The sequence below is a fragment of the Gadus morhua genome, chromosome 13, assembly GCF_902167405.1.
Source record: "Gadus morhua chromosome 13, gadMor3.0, whole genome shotgun sequence".
Taxonomy (NCBI): Eukaryota; Metazoa; Chordata; class Actinopteri; order Gadiformes; family Gadidae; genus Gadus; species Gadus morhua.
In genome coordinates this window covers 6950000-6971993 of record NC_044060.1, presented here as the reverse complement: position 1 = coordinate 6971993, position 21994 = coordinate 6950000, and the positions used below count along the sequence as shown (strand labels likewise).

Sequence of the window (21994 nt, the reverse complement as noted above, 5' to 3'; positions counted from 1 at the left end):
CCACTAACCGCTGTACTAACCATCCCTCCCCTGAGAGTAACTAACAGTGAAGCAGAAGCAGCAGCCACCAGAGTTCTGGGTTGGACCCATTAATCCATGTAATTGTTAGCTAATGACGATATGGCTCTGGTCATGTATGATAATGGATGAGTCGTCTTTATGAAGCCGTTTGCCAGCTCTAACCATCTGCTTCCCTTGGGCTCTTCCTCTCCCTCCTTCCTCTGCTTCTTCTTCTTCTTCTTATTCTTCTTCTTCTTCTTCTTCTTCTTCTTCTCTTGTGGTGATGCAGGCAGCTCGTCCTCCTCTACCGTGTGCTACTACACTAACGAGCACCAACACTAACGGCTTCGGCGCTTGTCTCCCGGCCTCTTCTTCTCTTTTATCTTGGTAAAGCTCTCTCCTCGCCTTTCCTCCTTCTTCATCATTTGGCAACGCAGCATTTCTTCACACTCTACTGAGACGGATGTATTGTTTTAAAGTTTAACTTTCAGGTACCTCCGTCGGAGAAAACAAAACAAAAAGGTGTTCATTCTGCTTTGTTTCAGGTCAACACGATCGAAAAGTCACCTCACCCACGAGCCTTCCCAGGGAAGTGTTTGCGTCTGACACATCGCCCCTTTCCTCCCCGTTATCCTCTGCGACATCCATCTCCCCCTCCTCCCCTTTCCCCGCCGCACTGAGGGTGTCCCCCGGGCGCAATACCTCCTCCCCCAAGCAGCAGTCCTCCAAGCAGCCCCCTCGCAGCGACAGGGGCTCGGGCCCAGCCGCCGTGAGCCGGGAGCAGGCGGGCGGACGGCCAGACCGGCTCTCTCCGATGACGACCACCAACACCGCCGCCGCCGCCGCCGCCGCCCCAAACCATGAGCACTTCAGCTTCTCCAAGAGGATCAGGCCCGCCAAGGACCTCACAACCGAACCAAGGCTCGGCAACGACCCCAAGAAATTAGCGGGTACGATGCTGTCTAAAGCCAAAGGCAGTCCCCGTGACGCCGTTAAGACGCGCGAGACTAAGACGCAGGAGGTTGAACGGCGCAAGAGGGGTACAATGTCTCGGATTACGCCGACGTCACCTCTGCCGACGACCACCCTCGGCAGACGTCCTCCTTCTCCTCAGAGTGTACAGGAGGTGGGGACCATGGCGCTTTTACAAGCGGAGAGACAACAGAACCACCTCAGGAGGCTGCAGGAACTCTCAGGCAAGGAGAGCTTGGAGCACGCCGTTAAAACCACCAGCAAGGCCAATGGCGACGCTGAGGCCAAGAGGAGCCCAGCGGGACTGGAGGGGAGAAGGGAGGCACACAGGACCGCCCTGAAGCAAGGCGACGTGGCGAGCAGCAAGAGACCGGCGGGAGAATCCAAACACCGAACACTTCCGAGCACTCGCACGCCGCCGGAAAACGGGGCGGGGGCGGGACGCGACCCAGGGAAGAAAGAGACCACAGGGAGAGCAAAACCGAGAGACGACAGACCGACCCCGCACAAGGAAACCCGGGCGACCCGATCATCTCTTAAGGATCTGAGGAGCAGGGAGGAGTCCTTTGGGTCACCCACAGCGGAGAGGGAAAGTGAAGGCCTGTTTCATAAGAAGGAGAGAGGGAGTAACACCTCTCTTGTGTCCCCGAGCGGAGGTCTTCCAGGGGACCATCCCAGCCCCAAAGGTGAGCTTCACCCTGGTCCTTGGAAGGTTCCCAGCTCTGCCAGAATTCTCTCCCACGCTGAAGTCATGCGTGACCCTTACTAACGGAATATAGAGTCACGGCACGGACCTGTGGAATGCTAAAACACCCTCCAGTCCATCGCAATCCCATTACTTCTCACATTGTCTTGAGGAGGTGGGGAGCCACCCTTGTCCTCTCTCATGGCCGGGGGAGACGCCCGGTCACTCTTTGTCGGCTGAAGACCTGCTATGTTTTTTCTCGCTCCAACAAACTTCACAAACACATGCCTCAGCACCTGATGGTGGCAGGCTTTCTGCATGAGTAGCATGCTGGAGTGCCCCCGCGGAGCTGAGGGAAATGAAAATGTGAATATGTGCCAATTCTGGGTCAATCCGCTCCTGTCATGACTTCTTCTTTGAATACACCATGCCTCACCCATTGCAATGCAAATCTTCCATATGCAAGAAAGAGGGAAAGGGCTCTCTCTCTCTTCCCTCTCTTATGATATCAATAAGTCTGGTTGTTGCCAAGGGTCTTATGTTGCCCTTGGTTGTTTTCGGACTCGCTGTGGATTTGTTCAGTGTGTGTGTGAGTGTGTGTGTTATTTTTCTCTTAAAGGGGTAGTGCCACTGCATGCAGTTGGTTTTAGTTTTACGTTGATATCTTTACCGCTCGCCTTTGACACAACATTGGTTACCCCTCATTGAGATGTTATGAAAAAATATATAAGACTTCACTTGCCTGAGGGACTCCAAACTATGCCCCACGGTTGTGGAATCTTTTCCATATGGGTTGTTGCGAGAGACCAGATACTCGTGGTTCATGGTTTTTGTTTTAACCACTTGTAAGATACCTAAGCTGTGTGTAAATTATTGAGATTTAGAAAAAAAGATAAATATTAATATATACGTTTAGCATCGCCAATCCATACCCCATGTTAACCGAGAGGAGACAACGGTTCACCTGAATTTATCCTGCGCTTTCAACATTCTTCCAGTGTGTTTTGGTGGTAGAAATGAGAAGACTGCAGGTCTTCATCAATAAAGATATTTAGGGGCACCTGCTATCCTTACCAAATGTTGCGATCACTCACAGTATGTGTCTCATCGTGGAGTATTATACAGTTTATATCTATATAGATATATTTAAATTTTATCATGTACAGATTCTAGATTATATTGATATCCATTGCACTGCATCTACCCTCGTAGCATTACAGAATGACACAGTCCAACTTCATTGGTGATGGTGAATTTTGCTGCAAATGCTTTGAAAAATATATGTTTTTTTAGACTCTCTTTTCCGTGGTTGTGTTAAAATAAAAAAAGAATCACTGTTCAAGGCCAAAGTAGTAGCCAGTAGAGTTCACAGTGGGCCCTGAATCGATCTCTTTGGCATCTTAATCTTTTGCCTGTTGAGAAAATACTTTTTGGGGAGTGTAAATGTGTCTGTATGATAAAGTAACAGGGTATGTTGAGGGCTAAATGCACATAAATAAGTTGTTTGTATGAGCGTTGGATAAACTCATGCTAGGTGGCTGGTGTGTGCAGAGACTTTACCTTCCATACTATTTAAACCTTCATTATTTAACTCATTATAGCACTCACTTGTGGCCGTAAGTGGTACTGCACGTCGATATTTGCTTACATTGCTCTAAAACGGGAGAAATTACAACGGCAGTGTAAAATGTGAGTTGTGACAAGTTTGGTTAGACAACCTGGCCTACTAGGGGAAGAGTAAAAAAATAGTGAAAATGTTTCCAGGTGGAGTCAAATGCTTTTTTTGCATTTGAGGTTTGATTTCCTGATGAACGCCAAAGATTTCTGCTCACTGGTCATCCCTAAGAAAACAATGTAACTTTTAGTCAAGATTATTTGAAGCATGAGTGGATGAATTTGTATGTGTTTGCATACTTTTATTTATTTAATTTGGGGGAGATGTGAAATGTGCTACTACTACTTTTACAAGTTTCCATTTCAGGTCTGTTTGAGCTAATGGATGAACTTAAAAAAAATACATCTAAAGCGCTGATAGGGGCGAGCTACTCAATATAAAACTCATCAGAATTTTCATTACAGAGCCTTATCTTGTCCCGTTGGTGTTGTTCGGTCAATAATATAGAGATATAATAATAATAATAAAAAATTTACATTTCTTCAAATTGAATCCTGGTGAATTGGGTCATCCGCTTGGGACAACCCACCCACACAGGGCAGAGAAGACAGATGGTACCGCGACATACAATATAAAGGCTAAATAGACTCTGGATGTTCTTGGCTCAGGGAACGCAACACGTAGCAAATGATTTGATAAGATCATGTGATTACATCCGTTAATGAATAGGCGCAGATGGCCAGGAAGGCGACCACAACAACAACAACAACAGCAGCAGTAGTAGTAGTAGTAGTAGTAGAAAGAATATTGGGTCTTGGACTTGCACAGTGAGATAGTTTTGACTCTCATAACATTTGTTGAAATCAGTTTACAAGACTCGCAGTATAAGCTGATCAGCTGTAGCGTTTGTGCAATAGTTTGGTTGGGTTTTAACCTCGTACCGCCAACCCCTGAGTGACGGGTCAGGAACAGGGAGTACGCTGGTAGCGGTCAATAATCCCCCAGAAATGTTCCCTTTTCTTACACTGTTTCATCTCTCTTTGGTCTCACCCCTGATTTAAACCCTGCTGTAGCTCATATTATTATCATTCTGTGGCCTTGCATCTCTTCATTAGAATACGGTTCCTCTCTGGTCTCCTGTGTTCTGTGGGTACAGTAGATGTAAATGTTTGTATATTGTACAGCACCTTTATAAATACATGCAGAGTGCTCTTTTTGGGGAAACAAAAAAACAGAGATAGAGATGTAATTAATCGCTCCATTATTTTTTTATGTAAAAAATAAATAAAAGAAAGAACATATTTAAAAATGGTTCCGAAAAGAATAGTCTATGACCTTGACATGGTGTTCTGTTCATGCACTGACGAATAAAGTTTTACTGAAAAAAGGGTTACTGTTTGTGATTGCTCCGGAAATCAACCTGTAGAAAACGTGAATGTGCTACCTATATGCATTGCAGTGATAATGTTAATTAAATCACCCTAAAAGGTTTCATTAAGACGTGAAATGAATACACGCACGCACGCACGCACGCACGCACACACACACACACACACACACACACACACACACACACACACACACACACACACACACACACACACACACACACACACACACACACACACACACACACACACACACACACACACACACACACACACAATCCTGATCTGTTACCAAGCAGCACATGCTGTTGTTACCATGGCAGAACAGTGGTTGTCATGGCAGCTGACAGCCTTTCCGATAAGGCCAAGAAAGGGAAGTGGGCACCTTTAGCGCGACCAGACGAAAGCATGAAGTACACCCTCCCTTTTGATGTGTCCAATAGGAGTCAGTTTCTGGTAAACACAAATGAGTTTGCAGAAAGACCACCCACTTTTGACCACCCACGATACCGCATATACACATTATACACAAAAGGAGCCTGGCTTTGTATAGGCTAAATGTGTCAAGTGGATTCTAATGTTTCTTATGTTCATGCTGTGTTGTGAGTGTATATGTTGAGCACGGATTTCTTTAGATTACATTTCTAATGAAATGTGGGCCTTGTTACTGTGGTTAAACTCACTGTTCCTCGTTTTCAACCTCACCCCGAATGAAACTTTTTACAAATGTGTGAATATAAAACACATGCTACTTTCTACTGTCATGCCTGGATTGATCATTTAAGCAAACAATAACGCTGTCATTCTAATTGTAATTGTAATGTTTTGAAGTGGGCAATCCATGCAGACTTATAGGTTTGTTGCACTTGCAGTTTCGTTTTTTTGCCACTAGATGTCAGAAGCCCGCGGTGTTTGACGGAAGTTCAATAATCACACATTTATCATTTACTGTAACTTAGGGTAGCCCTTGGAAAGGTAGCCTGGGCATTGTTGTAATGCTAGATGTCTCGTTCTTATTTCCTCAATCATGTAATCCGAAAACTCAATACTCCCCCTCCATACTTAAATTTAATAATATATATTCAATTTAAGTATGGAGGGAGTATTGAGTTAACATAACATAAACATTGTCATTTAGCCTATACAAAGCCTGGCTCCTTTTGTGTATAATGTGTACTTGTTGTGTACAACATCAGGATATAGCCTGATGTTGCATCATATGCTATCATTCACCATGAAGTTGCCAAACTAGTTTTCTAACGAGGTGTGTCAGATATTTGGGATTTCACAGTACTGGGTCATAATTAATTAAAAGTAAAAATAGATAAATGAACCAACAAAGTTGGCTTCGTGTCAATGTGTTTACGGTTTAGTTACTGATTAAAAGCATGATCAACGTAAATATCGCAGCCTGATTTTCCCAAGTGTCCTCAGTAGTTGGCAGCAGTCTCTCTACTGCGCTTTTTCAGGGCTCCTGGTCAGCAGTTTCGTGGCCCCATGTGTTCTTGTCATTTTAGCCTCTGTGTTGCAGATCGTGCAATAAATGTTCGACGCGGGGGGGGGGGGGGTGGGGGGGGGTAAACTCGTGTCTTAAACCTAAAACAGGAATAGGCATGATAATATCTGATTCATCTGGGGCTATGCGTAAGTTAACGAGCCTCTGGAAAACTTGTGGTTTTTGGCGGAACCGATACTTTCCAGAGGAAGAGGGAGATGGATCGGTGCGTCCATTCCGCTGTTGGAGAGATAAATGCCAGAGTTCGACGGAAAGGCTTCCACCGTGAGTCAGCCCACGAAACCAATCTGATGATGTATTTGAAGTGGTAGCCCACAGGGGTACCCCCCAACCCTTCTGTTTGTTTGTTTTGAACTGGGTTATATGTATGCTCATCAACATATTAATCTAGGCCATTGTGTCCCTGTTACTAAATAAGACGTTCATTTTGATTTAAAAAAAAAAAAACTGACAATCAAGTTTAAAAGGTTCCTCTTTTCGTGAATCACGACCAGTGCACACCGGCGGCTGTGAAGCCTTTGATGATGAATGTCTGTCTGTGTGTGCGTGTGGAGCACATCACGCTCCTCCTCAGTGACGAAAGTAACTTAAATCCAAACGCATTATCTAAAACAGGGGGTTCACGAAGGCTGTCTTGTTGAAAAATCACGCACATTTAACACATCGTGTTTAAGTTAACCCCCCGTTGCTCGGAGGAGCGATCGATAGTCGGCCACCGTGTCCGATGTCAATCTCAATGGGGGTTGAATTTTAGGTGGTCGTAGGCTACAGCAGGAATGTCTGGTCGTAAACCTAACCTACCCGGCATGTTCTTCGGTGGTCGCTATAGTAATTCCCTGTATGGCAAGCAAAGGAAAACCCCGTTAGTCAGACCATAGACCGCGGAACCGGCCGGGCCAGGGGGGCCGTGGCCCGGGTAACTTTTTGAAATGATTATTAAAAAAATAAATGAATGTTGGCCTGCAAGTTTTTTTTTTCAACTCAAAACCTGTCGACAAGATCAAACTTAAACACAACCCATGCTGTAATAATTTAATCAATGGTATTTCTAAACCAATATTGTTCACGTCACACGTCATGCATGAATGTTGCAAAATGTAGACCTATAACTGCGCAGCACTGAAAATCGCGCGAAAGAAGTAGAGCGTTCGTTTTCCACACTTCGTCGACTGAAATCATACCTCCGATCCACAATGACACAAAAAAGACTGAATGACTTGATGAACTGCCATATTCACCGTGACATTCTGGAGGACATCGACATGACAGCCATCGCTAAGGAGTTCGTGCAGGCCAATGACAGACGCAGGCAGGCCTTTGGGAAGTTTTAAGCGTAGGCCAATGGTTTTATTAGCACCGCCGTGTGCACTCTTCTTTGTTCAATGTTTTTATACTGCATTGTACTGATACAAGTGAGTTTATGTTGAGTTAACATCTTACTGTGGTGCTTTTGTTGTGTATTGTTGGCTGATTGAGCATTTTATTCTGCACAGTTATGTGCTGGCATGTTGTGGGCTTATTAGTGTTGTTGGCTGTTTGGACATTTAAAGTAAAATCATCCTGGCAAAGTGATGTGCATCCTCTCTCTCTCTCTCTCTCCCTCCCTCCCTCCCTCCCTCCCTCCCTCTCTCTCTCTCTCTCTCTCTCTCTCTCTCTCTCTCTCTCTCTCTCTCTCTCTCTAGTACTGGTACAAGCAAGCAGTTTCAGTTGCGTTACCACCGAGGTACCTTTCTTGTGCATTTTATTCTGCGCTGTTCTGTGCTGGCTGACGTGACTGATGGCATTACGTGCATGTCCTCGTATACTGTGCATAGCCTTGGCTATGGATAATGTCGGACCTAAAATGTTGGTAAAATGTTGGTGACCCCCTCTTGCGATTGTGGCCCCCCCTTGTTCAAACACGTTCCGCGGTCTATGAGTCAGACAACTGGAGGGGAGCATATGGAAAACGGTGTGAGGGGTGGGGGGCTGCTGCTGTCAACTGCCGCAAAGACTCCAACGACGAAGACTGGAACTGGACGTCGACACCCAAGAATGCAGATTGGAAATGCAACCCCAAAACCGCATTTCAGTGATTAATGTGTTTTTCTCGCAGTGTGTTGTTGACTACGGCGGTACGGAAAACACTTCTCTCCTTAACCTCTCTCTCGTATCCTACGTAAAATATGCCTACTAAACGAGACGGAGATTTCAGAAGCACAGCCTAAACAACACAACACACAAAGAAAACTACAAGTAACACGGAATGACGCGTCATTCTAGTATCGCTTCCAATAACGACCTGCCTGCTGGGTTTTGATGGACTGGTTCACACTACACTAACTAGCCGTAAAAGTTGAAACCACCGCTGAGATAGCCAAGACTCTGCAATAGAATAACTAAAATAAAGTGTACCATCATTCCAGTGTACCGCCCTCTTGTCAGCCGACGCAGGGCATGGGAGAACCCTTGACGTAGTTCAGGACCCACCCATGAAGTTCCCCATAGCCATGGCAACAGGTCTGGAGATATCTCCGATGTGCCAAGTGGGTGGATATCATATGAGGTGGATATAGCCTACTATAACAAGTTCGCACCAGTCCCGAAAGACACCTATACAGACAAGTAGTGGAAAGACGGAGATCGAGTCGGTTGCGTTGAGGTCCTTCGGGTTTTCGTGTATTTCTGACGGAGACCTCCCGGTGAAAGTGACCGGTTTGGGGTTTTGTTGGTGTCTGCTTTGAAGGATACTGTAAATAACAAGATAAGGATTATTATACGAGGGACTATGGCAGTTTTAGTGGACAACTTAACGCCGCGGTTGTTGGCTCTTCTGTGGTCAACCGTGCTGCTGAGCAGAGGCGCAGGTAAGAAGTCTGGCTTCACTTGACAGCCAGGGCGACTCACTCAAAAGCGTCTGTTTTTTTTTTTTTATTCCTTTGGGGTGGCCTGTAGACTTTTGGGACGTTCATCATTTAATCGAACAGTATGTTTGTTTGATGAACACTAAATGTATGACATCATTTTCAATTCCCCTTAATATTCTCCACAGATTTTTCTTCCTTAGAAATGTAATTCATTTATTGTATTTAAGTAGCTGTTGGGTGCTGCTACTTCTCAAACTTTTGACATGTTTTTAATATTTCCCAAACAGCTGACTGCCCTAAACCACCAGAGAAAGAGCACATCGTCCTCACCAACGAATCACTTTTAAAGAACGCTTTCCCCAAGGACACTGAAGTCACGTTTGTCTGTACGAATGGCTATGAAAAACACAACGGCTCCGAAAGCATTACGTGCACTGGTACGGAGTGGACCGAGCCTGACCTCATGTGTAAAAGTAAGCTTTATTCCCACTTAATTCTCAATAAGGAAATTAATAGGCATTAAATAGATCTTAATTTCACACCATATTCTAGATCTTTTATTTATTCATGATAATTTTTTTTTTCTTTTAATTAATTCATTTATTATTATTTATTTATTTTCTCTGAGTCTTATAGTAAATAATTGTTGTTTGCAGAGAAGGACTGTGGATATCCGCAAAAACTTCCGAACATGATATTGATGGTGAATGATGGTACCCTATTAGGCGCTTCAGTAAAAGTAACCTGTGAGGAAGGGTAAGTCTTATTATTGTGAATACTTTCCTAGTTTCAGTTGACACCGGAATTTCCTGTCTATGATAATAAAGCTGATTACTGACTCCAGGCACAATGTGGTTACCACCTGGATTAGGCCATTGTTTGTTTAAGAAAATGCGTCTTTCAACACATTTGTGAAATGTTGTTAAACGCTACACATTATTAATTCTAAACATCCTCAAATAAAGCCATTAGTAATTTCTTCTCTCCCCTCTTTTTAAAGCTACCGAGTCCTTGGGTCTTCCTTCAAACGCTGCTTCGCTAGTGGATGGATCGGGAGATCAAGTTGTGACCGTAAGTGACCAAGCATGGCAGAAACGAGAAGGCCCAACCGATTTCTCAATCATCAACCAAAAGATGGTCAAGGGTTCATCTTTGCATCCCGTTTAATCTGTGTCCCACATTCACCATAATTGTTTGATTTAGCAGGATGGGTTATTGGCTAGGGTGTTCTGACTCACAGCTGGAAGGGTCTGGATTGGCTCCCCAATGTCCACATCCTCCCTGTTACCATCCTAATGCAACATGTCCTAACCTAGCCTGGCAATGGCAGACCATTGCCTAATGCTTATGAGTAACAGAGCAAATAAAACATGAGCTTGGAGATTAGTTTGGTTTATTCTAGCCCTAAACCTGTACCTGCTCCAAAATGACATCTGTCTGAATTCATTGTAAGTCACACAAAAAGTGTTTCAATGACTAAGTGGTTCAAGTTTCATTGCTAAAGCAATGGTAGGAGTAGGCTATATATAAATAACCAATATTCTTTGATTCATGCTTTTTTTAAATGAATTGTTACAATTCTTTTCTTCAGTTATTGTTTGCGACGTGCCCAGTGAGGTCCTCAGTGGCCAACACACCTGGACCTCTGCAGAAAAGCCGCGCCACGGCGACGTCATTCAGTACTCCTGTGACGCCGGCTTCACCCTCAACGGCACCAGCCATGTCATCTGCCAAGGCAGGGGCGTTTACAACACGACACCTCCAACCTGTGAAGGTAAGCCCACACACACTGGAAGGATTGTTCCCCCTTGCTGTCCATTATTGACATAGAGAAGTTCCCAGGGTTCCTCTGATTGAAGAGGTTCCTCACCTATTTCATTCATAGTCTGCGTTCAATATGCACCATATGGGTTTTGCGAAGCAGTGGTTGTTTGCTAGAGTGTTTGAATCCCGGCTGAAAGTTCCCTGATTCAATCCCCAATGTCCACATCATAGCTGTAGGCCCCCTAGAGCTAGGTCCCCCCCCAAAACCCTGACCTGCTCCTTAATGTGGCAGTCTCAAGGTTGTCTGTTTCAATATCCTTGGTGACAACTTTGGCAACAAGCAGTCACTTTTCCAAGAGATATACACAGAGTCGCCACCGACACCAAATTCTTAATTTTCACAATTCTGCAAATGCAAGGGCTTTCATCAGTGGGCCATAGGTTTAAACACAATATTACAAATAGATAGTGTCTCAACAACGGGACATTTATTTAAATTAACATTTTCGAGACACTTTAACAATGTTTGGCTGATTGCACTCAAGTCACTTTGGATATAAGAATAAAGAGTAATAGAATACAATTCTTAATACAACAATGGTTGACAGCCTACATAGGGTTTTAACAAGGCTATGGTCTAAACCCCCATTTCTTTATTCATTCATTTTTCTTCAGCTGTAGTTTGCGACCTGCCCAGTGAGATCAACGATGGCCGACATCTCTGGACCTCTGCAGACCGGCCACGCTACGAGGACGAGATTCATTACTCCTGTAACACCGGCTTCACCCTCCGCGGCAGTAGTCACCTTATATGCCAAAGCCCGGGCGTTTACAATGCAGCCCCTCCAACGTGTAAAGGTAAGCCAACACTGTGGACGGATTGCTTCACTTCACTCAGCCCATACATGACCATACATGGACCTTCCTGTCACGGGTTGGGTTAGGGTCTTGCTATCTCGACACCCAACAGTCCTATCGTCCACCAACAGCCATGAGATTGAAATGTGTGGACATAAGATTCTGTTTGTTGCGGCTGTTACTGGGGAGTACAAATACCACGGAACAATGAGATGTAAATCATCAACCTGATATGGAGCCAGACACCGGGCAAGTTTTACAGCGAAAGTGGATAAAAGGAACTGCCATTACTCCACTTATCATGAATGCATGACTTGTGCCAGGCAAGGTGGCTCTGTGCTGTACTAATGTAGAGGTTTTCATGCGTCTATGCAATACATCAGCAGGTTTATTCCATTCAGACTTATGAATGTTCTCTTTCATCTCCAGAAGACGAATCCACTACCCCTACATTGAATATAACCTCAACCCCTCACCCTTCAATACAAGGTATTGAAAATGGTGTGTGTGTGTGTGTGTGTGTGTGTGTATGTTTGGCTGGGTTTGGTTTTCTGTGTGTGTCCGTTTGTTTTGCATGTGTAATGGAGTTTACTTTCCAAATAATTACAAATATGTTCAAACATCTTCCACCGGGTAAATATGACGATTAAAACGTCAATTCGGTACACATGAGAGCTTATATCAGTCCACTGTACACCAAGAAAGAAGATTTATGGCCTGGAAGAAGATAACAGAGTGTGAAAGGCAATATCATTTTATTTTAGGCCATCAAAACACAGTAAAATATTTCCGACTACAAAACAAGACAAAATGTAACTTAAGCTACAAAATTTTATTTAAATAGAATATCTTTCCTTAAGGTGGCACCGTAGAGAATCTTGTTCAAGGATGATAAGTACTGACATGGGAGGTCAAACCCAGTGCCTTTCAGCTGGGGGTTGAATAAGCTATTGCCGGTCTCTTGACTCTTGGCTCTTATCTGATAGAGAAAGATAGTCCTTAAAATATTTGCGACTACAAAACAAAACAAAATGTAACTTAAGCTACAACATTTTATTTAAATAGAATATCTTTCCTTAAGGTGGCATATATACGGTAGCGGCGACAGAGGATAATCTGATGAATACGGAAGCCTCCAGCCGCTCCTCACCGTCCTTAGTAGCAGTGACCGTACCAGCAACACCTGGGACTCATGGTAAACCTGGCACGTGGAGAGCCCTGCAAATATTGAACCCCTTCAAAACGGTCCGACCACTCTAAGAATGCTAAGAATTCCTCTTCTCATAGGTGCAAATACCATTATGACAACGCACAAACATGCAATCTCGACAAAATCCAGGACTCCAGTGGCGAGTACCCCGGAGTCTCTCGTCAGAGGTAGAGAATGTCATGATTTCAAACCAAACATTGAGCTGTGGCCAAGGTTATGTACAGTATACACTATTTTTTATATATATTTTTTTATCCCAAGTGACTAACCGTGAATACAGATACATTTCACATGTAATGAGAGGGTAGGGGGGTACCGTAGAGAATCTTGTTCAAGGATGATAAGTACTGACATGGGAGGTCAAACCCAGTGCCTTTCAGCTGGGGGTTGAATAAGCTATTGCCGGTCTCTTGACTCTTGGCTCTTATCTGATAGAGAAAGATAGTCCTTAAAATATTTGCGACTACAAAACAAAACAAAATGTAACTTAAGCTACAACATTTTATTTAAATAGAATATCTTTCCTTAAGGTGGCATATATACGGTAGCGGCGACAGAGGATAATCTGATGAATACGGAAGCCTCCAGCCGCTCCTCACCGTCCTTAGTAGCAGTGACCGTACCAGCAACACCTGGGACTCATGGTAAACCTGGCACGTGGAGAGCCCTGCAAATATTGAACCCCTTCAAAACGGTCCGACCACTCTAAGAATGCTAAGAATTCCTCTTCTCATAGGTGCAAATACCATTATGACAACGCACAAACATGCAATCTCGACAAAATCCAGGACTCCAGTGGCGAGTACCCCGGAGTCTCTCGTCAGAGGTAGAGAATGTCATGATTTCAAACCAAACATTGAGCTGTGGCCGAGGTTATGTATACACTATTTTTTATGTATATTTTTTATCCCAAGTGACTAACTGTGAATACAGATACATTTCACATGTAATGAGAGGGTAGGGGGGTACCGTAGAGAATCTTGTTCAAGGATGATAAGTACTGAAATGGGAGGTCAAACCAAGTGCCTTTCAGCTTGGGGTTGAATAAGCTATTGCCGGTCTCTTGACTCTTGGCTCTTATCTGACAGAGAAGGATATTCCTTCATCTTTAGGCAGACTGGACAGTATTTCATAGCATTTCCCTTTTCAACACGGTAAGACCAACATTTCTGGTTATTCTTCATTTTACATCAGATTCTAATCAACTTGTCTCCCCCCACAGCTCAATGTTTGTCTGTCTCCCCGCCGGTGGGCTTAACGTTTCACCCGGTCATATCATGTTATAATACCAATATCATCTAATAACATATCACGTTATGTAAAAATGCAATAACATTTACCCGTCATATCTCCTGTTAAATGATCCAACAAAATCTGAATCTAATAACATCCCACATGGGAATTCTTCTACGCTAATTCTTTACAATAACAATAATACAATTTGGTTGTGTTTTTATTGAAAAATATATTTGAACTCAACAGACTAAATCATAAAGAAAAAATGTATCATAAAGTTAGAAAAGTAAGAAAAAACAAATCAACGAAATTCAGTGAATCATATTAAAACATGGTTTGGAAAATGTGTCCAAGTAGGGAGCTAGTGATTCAAGCGCTGCCAGTACATTATTAAAATGAATGATGAAGAAGTGCTGATTTGCTAATGAGCATGCATTCATGCATTAACAAACCCATTCCTCATGCATTCCTGTTTTCATTCATTGCAAAACAAAGCAAAATGTTTTCCTTTTACGTTCACTAGAAACATCTGTTTGGCATGGTGGATATTCCAGAAGTGTCGAGAGCCCACGTAAATCAAGAGACATTCTCTAGCCATACATAAGTCTAGTCCGGTTTATTTATCTAGCAAAGTCCCTTCGACAGCTCAGCACTGTCATGGAGCTCCACAGGCTGACAACGCGCTTTGAAACAATTGGGACCTACTGACGGACGAGGAAAATAAAAGTCAGATTAAGGCAAGATCACAAAAGGAAACCTGTCAAAATATAATGGACTACACAGCGCTGCATTAATGCAAGATTTGATGACCAGCCTTAACTCTGAACCTTCAAATGGCAAGGCTATAAATACCCATTGATCTGGTATTGTTATACTCTGAACCTTCAAACTAGCAAAGATATGAATACCTGGTTTAGCAGTGGTAGAGTGAAGAAACGATGAAAAGGAAAAGATTTATTCTCTCAAGCATGTCCCTGGACTTACATTCCTCCTCTCTTTTAATCACTTCCCGATAGCTCTGGCAGGACTCTCTATTCATAAAAACTTGTTTGGTTAACAGGAAACCTGAAGGAACTTGAAAACATTAAGGACCCCGATAGCGATACCAAGGATGCGGGTAAATTACTTCAACCACACTTTTATTGGCAAAGATAAATGTGTTGCATCACAGAGTTATGAATTTCAAACCTTATTTTTTTCCGACAGTTTCTTTAAGACGTAACATCGTGGTGGCCAGTGTGATAAGCACCATATTAGGTAAGTTCCTCATTTTGATTTTAAAGTTTTCCTTCTAACATGATACACATTGACGTGAAGATGAACGAGGGACGGTTCTTATCTGAATCTTAATTTCTCCTCTTCTTCTCCTTGCAGTGGTGCTCCTCATTGTGCTGCTGATCTTTTATGTATATCGGTACAGGTGGAGGAGAGGGTGAGTGCCTTTGATTCTTCCGTCATGCATGGATCCAAATTCTCCTTCCTGTTTTTCAAATGTCTTTCACCGTCTGTCTGCCTCCTCTGCACTTCTGTTTCTGTTTGTCCCCCTCCCAAAAAAACATATATCCACTAATCTAATACCCAGTTTAAGTCTGATTTATAGAAAGACACGCACCAGATACTTTGCCTGTTCATCGCACCTCACAGGACACATCTAGATATTCCTAGAGCAGCATAAAAGCGTATTTAGATAACAGGAACAATCTGTAGAAGGGATTCCCATAGAAGCTGGAACAGGAAATGCATGCGTCTGTGTTTCCTGTCTTCTGAATCAAGGCTAGCAGGAAATCCTCTTTTGTTCCAAAAGATGATTCACATGGAAATTAAAACGTGTTAGTATTATTATCATCCAGATTATATATTTATAATTATTAATTTAGTCGCTCATATTCACTGCACCCATAGAATTAATGGTAGCAGTCCAACCATCCATCCATATTTTGATCTGGTCAGAAATGCTGGGGGGCTATCGCACCTGACCACCAGTATAAAAGGCAGTGGATTTACTTGTTAGCACATTATCGCACATTTATACCTTTTGAAATTTCAAAATTTGACTCAAATATGTGATTTTTAACAATTAACATGATGGTAATTTATTGTTATAACAACAAACCATGCTGCCTGGTTAACAAATTAAAAACAGAAATTTGCATGATTACACTCACACTCACATGTGTTTTTATCACCAATTACATAGTAATTTCATTAAATTGTTACTTACTACACTGCCTTGCTGGAAAGTTATTAATTGTTTGTAAGTAATACACTAACAAACAATCAAAATTCAATTTTATATATATAAATACAGAATCTAACTCAAATCTATTATCCACTGACATTGTAGCTCATACAACACCCAAGAGGATCTGAAGCCTGGGTTGTTACAATTCCAAAGTCTTTAGGGCAAAGGTCAGCCCAAGGTACCTATTCTTCATTCTTAACTTCTATAAAAGCACATAAAGGAAACAATGATAGATCTGTTTTTTGTCTTTTTTGTCTTTTTGTTTTCATCATTATCATCTCTTTGATCGCAGCAAGGATTCACAGCTTGCCGTGTTTAGTGATGGCTTCCATGCCTAAAATCGTTTTTTCCCCTCTCCTCCATCAAGCAACTCTATCACTTCCAATGAAGAATACAATGTCTGTTATCATGGAGGGTCTGAGGGCCAGTGTGGACCTGCTTTCCCCTCCAAGGAGCCATACCCGGCACATCCTCAGACACAATGACACTGCAGACATCAGTGAAGGTCTGCAACTAGAAGAAACGCTTCCATGAAGGGACGCACACTTTATTTATACAGCTTTTATATTCTTGAAGTTAATATAAATACAAAATAATTATTATTTGTATGTACTCGGACCACGCTTGTCTTTGCAACCATGATACTTTGATGAACGATGGACAATAAAATGTTAGGTATTAATTTAAGCCGACCGCATTGGTTAGTCGTTGTCAGAGAATAGAATGTTGAGGGGTAAGAAGAAATTTAAATGATTACAATTAATCCCACATAGTGTCACTAGCCTTTCCTTAAGAGCACCTACAAAGGAGAAAAGTTCCCCTGTAGAAATGATATTGACGATAATAATATTCTTGCAGAGCTAGATGGACAGAGTCTATCTAGATAGATGGACAGACAGGAACTGTGGGTCCTGACAGAGGAACTGTGGGTCCAGACAAAGGGAACATTCACGGCCGCGGCTCCCATGCAAAGGAACACAGCCTGTGTGCTGCCACGGGGTCAAGGGGGGAATTATGTGGATATAAAGAACACTGTGCTAGACACCCAACTCCAGCGTGCCAAACATTTGAATCCGTTGTACTGTGATCATGAGATGGTTGAGAGGATGTCTTGTTCCCCCCCCGTCCGATGGTAGTTACTGAAGTAGAGGTCAAATGAACATGGGACGTCAGTCTGCTTGGCTTGACATGAGAGAATGTTTAATTTCATTCAACTGTTTCACTTTATGTCCAGGGATAATAAACCACTCCATACCAAGGTATTTTATGGCCACTATGTTTTAACTTTACTATCCCATACTTCTATCTATAGTTTTAGGACTCATAACCCTCTGTCTAACAGGGGTCACAGAGAGGAACTGCTAGGGCTTAAGTCTTAAACAGGATGAAGGGGGGGTTTCCCATGTTTTTCAGTTTTATGAATGGACCCCTGATCTCACTGATCTTAGCCCACACTTGAATATAGGCCGAATTTGAAAGGATGTCTTTCAACAGTTTCCCACTGCTAAAATATTATGAGTGATATGGGAAATAAGTATTTGCAACAATGTAGACAATGAATCTGATATGTTAAAGATGATTTGTCAGATTGTCATGGGACTTCTCGTTTGTTCAATTTCAGACTTCAAAGTAGGCTTAAGCATTTTGGCACTCATTACCATACTCAGCTTGGAGCGTGGAAACCTCTCATGTTTCTGGTTATCTTAGAACCAATTTCTAATGGCAAACAATAGATATGTGTACAAGAATGAATATGTGATATGGTTGTATAACAATCGGTATATTTATTTTATAGGCCATGTTTACTATTCATATCAAGAAGTATCTTTGTTTTGGGGCCTAAGGTTCCAACCACACTGGCTTTGTGTAATCATAACACACGGAGGTTCTATCCACAGCTTTGTGTGCTAGTGGGCCACCTTCTTTAAATAAAGGTATTTCGGAAGGCAAATTTATGCGTCTAGTTTTTCCTTGCAGGTTGGAATCAAGATATTTTGATTTATTTGCTAGGACTGAAATGAAAACAAGATTAAACTGGTTAGATAAGTTGAGTGGGCCACTCCCAGCTAGGTGATTAGATTGTTTATATTTCCGAAGCAACTCTATAATCAAGCCGTACCAGCTGTGTCTACAATCACATGACAAGCCGATGACTTTCTGACTTCTCCTTACAGTTACACCTCTCTCTAAGTAGGCCTATCTAGCTTCAGCCGGGCGCGTAATGTTGTTGACATCTGCCGAGGGAAGGTTTGGCTGGGTGCCCTACAGCATCCGTCACCCTGTCTAGCCACACCACAACAGACCACGCCACAGCACTGACCGCACGATGACGGCTATTGCCAAAGCTATAGTCACAGTGGAAAGAAAAGGATGGCTTGGGTTTTCTTCACATTGCGGACACTCCCTTTAAACTGAGTCACTCCGATTCCTCAGAATGTAAAGCATCATGCATTTGGATGCGTGTTGTTGTTGGTATGCTTCTGTTGGCATGGCAACGCTGATTTGAATACGATATTCTTACCTTTCAAATCTTGCTGCCAGTTCGGCAGCTCTGTTTAGTTAGTTGACAAGCGATGAGAAACGGAGTTCGACCAGGGGCCTTCGTTCCTCCACCCGGACTCCTCTCTCAGTAAGACGGAGAGGAGCAGAGTTTCAGCAGAAGACATCCTCCTCTACGATGATCCTTATAAATCGTATAAGAAAAAACTTATAAATGTGAAATGACTTAATAAAAATCCAAATGATAAAAGTAAAAAAAGTTAATCATCAAAATGATAACAACAGCAGTAGGCTACTTTATAGTACTTGACCTTCACTACCTTCTACTAATATTACCAGTACAAGTTTACAACACTCAGAAGTAGATCAAAAGATACAGAGCCAGCATAGGATTACGGTGAATATGGTATCATCCAATGGTCTTTATTTGATTCATGCAATGGTTGATATATTTTTAGGTGTAATACATCGTTGATGTGTGTGATTCCTTCGAAGACTGGAAGCCAACTAGGCCAGAGGGTCACCACATATATGTGATTAGTTTTTAGCCCGAACATTGGTCCTTTAATACAGGCCTATTTTTGTCTATTACATTGGACTGCTTTGCTGTCACATGACTGCCAGCAAACCTGTAATTAATAGCTTTCAGATCGGCCTAGGCCAACTCTTTCTCAATATAGATGCATGGTCAAGGATGTATTTTACAATCAAGCGTTGGTCTTTTAATAATATAAAATACTGAAAGAACATGAGTTAGTTATACTAATTATATGTTGGACACATGTCACTCGAATCAACGATAAAATAAATAGCCTCAAAGAGTCTTTAGGGGATAAATTATTTTATTTAAAAGTTGAATTGAAAAAAAAACGACCAGAGATCAACTTTCTCTATGGTTTACCATCCCTCACCCGCGGCATCTGCGTGTCGACGTTGTCTTCGGAGCTTCTAGAAAAATCCCGACGGAACAAGTCTGCCACCGTGTGGTCGATGTAAGTTTCACACGGGGCGCTTCGTTCGGCGGAGATGGACAATAAAACGGCACCAGAGATGATCGTCCCTCTACATTGTAACCGATTTCAAATGGTGCTAGACACTAAATGAACTCTAAACACCAGAAGAAAACGGTCAGCCTTGGTAAGAGGGCTAATTATAGCTTTTGATGCTACAAAGTAGCCGACATTCATTTCAGGTTGCCTCATTGTTTTGGCATCAAAATGATAACAACAGCAGTAGGCTACTTTATAGTACTTGACCTTCACTACCTTCTACTAATATTACCAGTACAAGTTTACAAACTATTTTAGGCTACTAAAGCTATCATAAATAGTATGCTAATCATATAAACAGCAACAGTAAATAACAAACAACATTTAGGAATATGCTTTCCTAGTCAATTTAACTCAGGTAGGCCTACTAATGATTCAGCCAGCGAACTCCTCCACTAGCGACGGGGTTTCCAGCTCAGGAACACCGATTTCAAATGGTGCTAGATTGGATCTGGTACTCTAAAACACCACCTGAAACCGGTTCCCTGGGCAGGACGTGTTCTGGATCTGTTCTGGGGAGACCGGTCCGTCCTGGAGTAGTCTTCCCCCTGATGAACACCAAACAAACACAGAGTTAGTGTCAACAAGGAGGTGTCCATTCTCATACTCCCAAAGGAAAGCTTCCTGGTTATTATTGGGACATGAAAAACATAGCAGAAAGAATAAGACAGGGATATTAACACAGATAGTAGCATTTTTTTGTTAATGTTCCTTTCTTATTTTTATTTTTTGAATAGTTTTATAAAATACAATTTGAGGTTCAATGGCAAGGTCTAGGAGGGCCTCAAACAGCAAAAAGCATAACACTTTAAATAGTACCAAATGAATTACAACTTCAAAAGATGACTATATTTAGATCCAGAGCACATTGTGTTGTTCTTGCCAGGTTTAGACCACTTGTCCTGAAGCCCTCTTTGTATTTGGATTTACTTCAAGTAAAGGAAAAAAATGATTGCGCAGTTTCTGCTGCCCCTCGGACTTCACCATGGCAACCATTGCGGGGAGCATAGCTGTTAACATTTAAAAGGGAAAAGGTACCAAACTGCACGCGTCTACAGCTCCAATCTGACGCCGGTCTCTTGTTATTGTGAAGAAGTGACGCAGCCACTAAATTAAAAAACTACATTGCTTCTCTTTAAAAGAAGCAATAACCTGTGACTGAGCATCTCTGTGGTATTGGTGAAGTTCTATTTTTGGATACTGTTGGAGTGTTTGAATCAAATAGGCCAGTCTTTGTTTGTTTGTTTAAGAGCTGAAAATATCCTCTGGGAGTTTTTTCTTGAGGTCGCTGTGACTGCGGCATGGACCTGAGTTACTGAGCAGACAACAGGCAGTCTCTCATCTGTCATGAGGCTCATCCCTCCCTCCTGTCAAATATAGCTATTTATGAACCGTCTCTTGCTACTGCGTGCTCTCTCTCTCTCTCTCTCTCTGCTTCTCTCTCTTCTCTCTCGCTCTCTACTTCTCTCTCTGCTTCTCTCTCTCTGCATCTCTCTCTATCTGCCTCTCTCTCTCCCTCTATCTGCCTCTCTATTTGCCTCTCTCTCTCTCTCTCTCTGCTTTTCTGTCTGTCTCTCTGCTACTCTCTCTGCCTCCCTCTGCTTCTCTCTCTGCCTCTCTCTCTGCTTCTCTTTGTCTTTCTTTCTCCCTCTCTCTCTCTTCCTGCATCTTTCTCTCTACCTGCCTCTCTTTATCTCTCTCTGCCTCTCAATCTCTGCCTCTCTCTCTCTCTCTCTCTCTCTCTCTCTCTCTCTCTCTCTCTCTCTCTCTCTCTCTCTCTCTCTCTCTCTCTCTCTCTCTCTCTCTCTCTCTCTCTCTCTCTCTCTCTCTCTCTCTCTCTCTCCGCCTCTCTTCATGTATAACTCTCTCTGCTACTCTCTCTGCCTCCCTCTATCTGCCTCTCTCTCTCTGCCTCTCTCTCTCTGCCTCTCTTCATGTATCTCTCTCTCTTTGCTACTCTCTCTGCCACTCTCTATCTGCATTTCTCTCTCTACTGTATTTAAGTGAATTCAAAATGCTGAAGGTTCGGTAGGTCAAAGTTCCTAGTTGTTGATACAGGTGAGATATGTGTTCAATATCCATGTCATTAAATCCATTACATTATGCGAGATTAA

At 42.7% G+C, this 21994-nt stretch overlaps 2 protein-coding genes across 13 annotated transcripts in view; both read left to right on the top strand.

Annotated features, from left to right (window-relative positions):
* LOC115557103 (membrane-associated guanylate kinase, WW and PDZ domain-containing protein 3) overlaps positions 1-4661 on the top strand; it is a 92154-nt gene extending 87493 nt beyond the window's left edge. Inside the window, exon 19 of the mRNA XM_030374689.1 lies at positions 546-4661. Coding sequence (XP_030230549.1) covers positions 546-1741 — 1196 coding nt within the window. The 3' untranslated portion in view covers positions 1742-4661. The remainder of the gene's footprint in view (positions 1-545) is intronic.
* A 1596-nt stretch (positions 4662-6257) lies between these two features.
* im:7151449 (zona pellucida sperm-binding protein 3 receptor) lies at positions 6258-18283 on the top strand. 12 transcript variants are annotated; one of them, XM_030374312.1, is made up of 16 exons: positions 8652-9022; positions 9310-9495; positions 9679-9778; positions 10023-10093; positions 10614-10796; positions 11462-11644; positions 12074-12133; positions 12726-12839; positions 12932-13021; positions 13385-13498; positions 13591-13680; positions 15151-15207; positions 15297-15347; positions 15465-15522; positions 16435-16510; positions 16703-18283. In XM_030374312.1, the coding sequence occupies exons 1-15, from the start codon at positions 8944-8946 to the stop codon at positions 16490-16492; spliced, it is 1494 nt and encodes a 497-aa protein (XP_030230172.1). In that variant the 5' UTR covers positions 8652-8943; the 3' UTR covers positions 16493-16510; positions 16703-18283. The 12 variants fall into 12 exon arrangements, with proteins under 12 accessions (XP_030230169.1, XP_030230168.1, XP_030230172.1 ...); XM_030374311.1 differs by having other exon boundaries at positions 8653-9022; positions 16700-18283; XM_030374309.1 differs by lacking the exons at positions 8652-9022; positions 16435-16510 and adding an exon at positions 6258-6440 and having other exon boundaries at positions 16700-18283.
* The last annotated feature ends 3711 nt before the right edge of the window (positions 18284-21994 follow it).

What these genes read in the sequence shown, in the direction of transcription:
- im:7151449 (XM_030374307.1), top strand. Translation starts at nt 8,944, where the DNA reads ATGGCAGTTTTAGTGGACAACTTAACGCCGCGGTTGTTGGCTCTTCTG. An exon ending in GACACCTCCAACCTGTGAAG is followed by an intron (nt 10,797 to 11,461) that starts GTAAGCCCACAC and finishes ATTTTTCTTCAG; the next exon opens with CTGTAGTTTGCGACCTGCCC. An exon ending in AGCAACACCTGGGACTCATG is followed by an intron (nt 12,840 to 12,931) that starts GTAAACCTGGCA and finishes CTCTTCTCATAG; the next exon opens with GTGCAAATACCATTATGACA.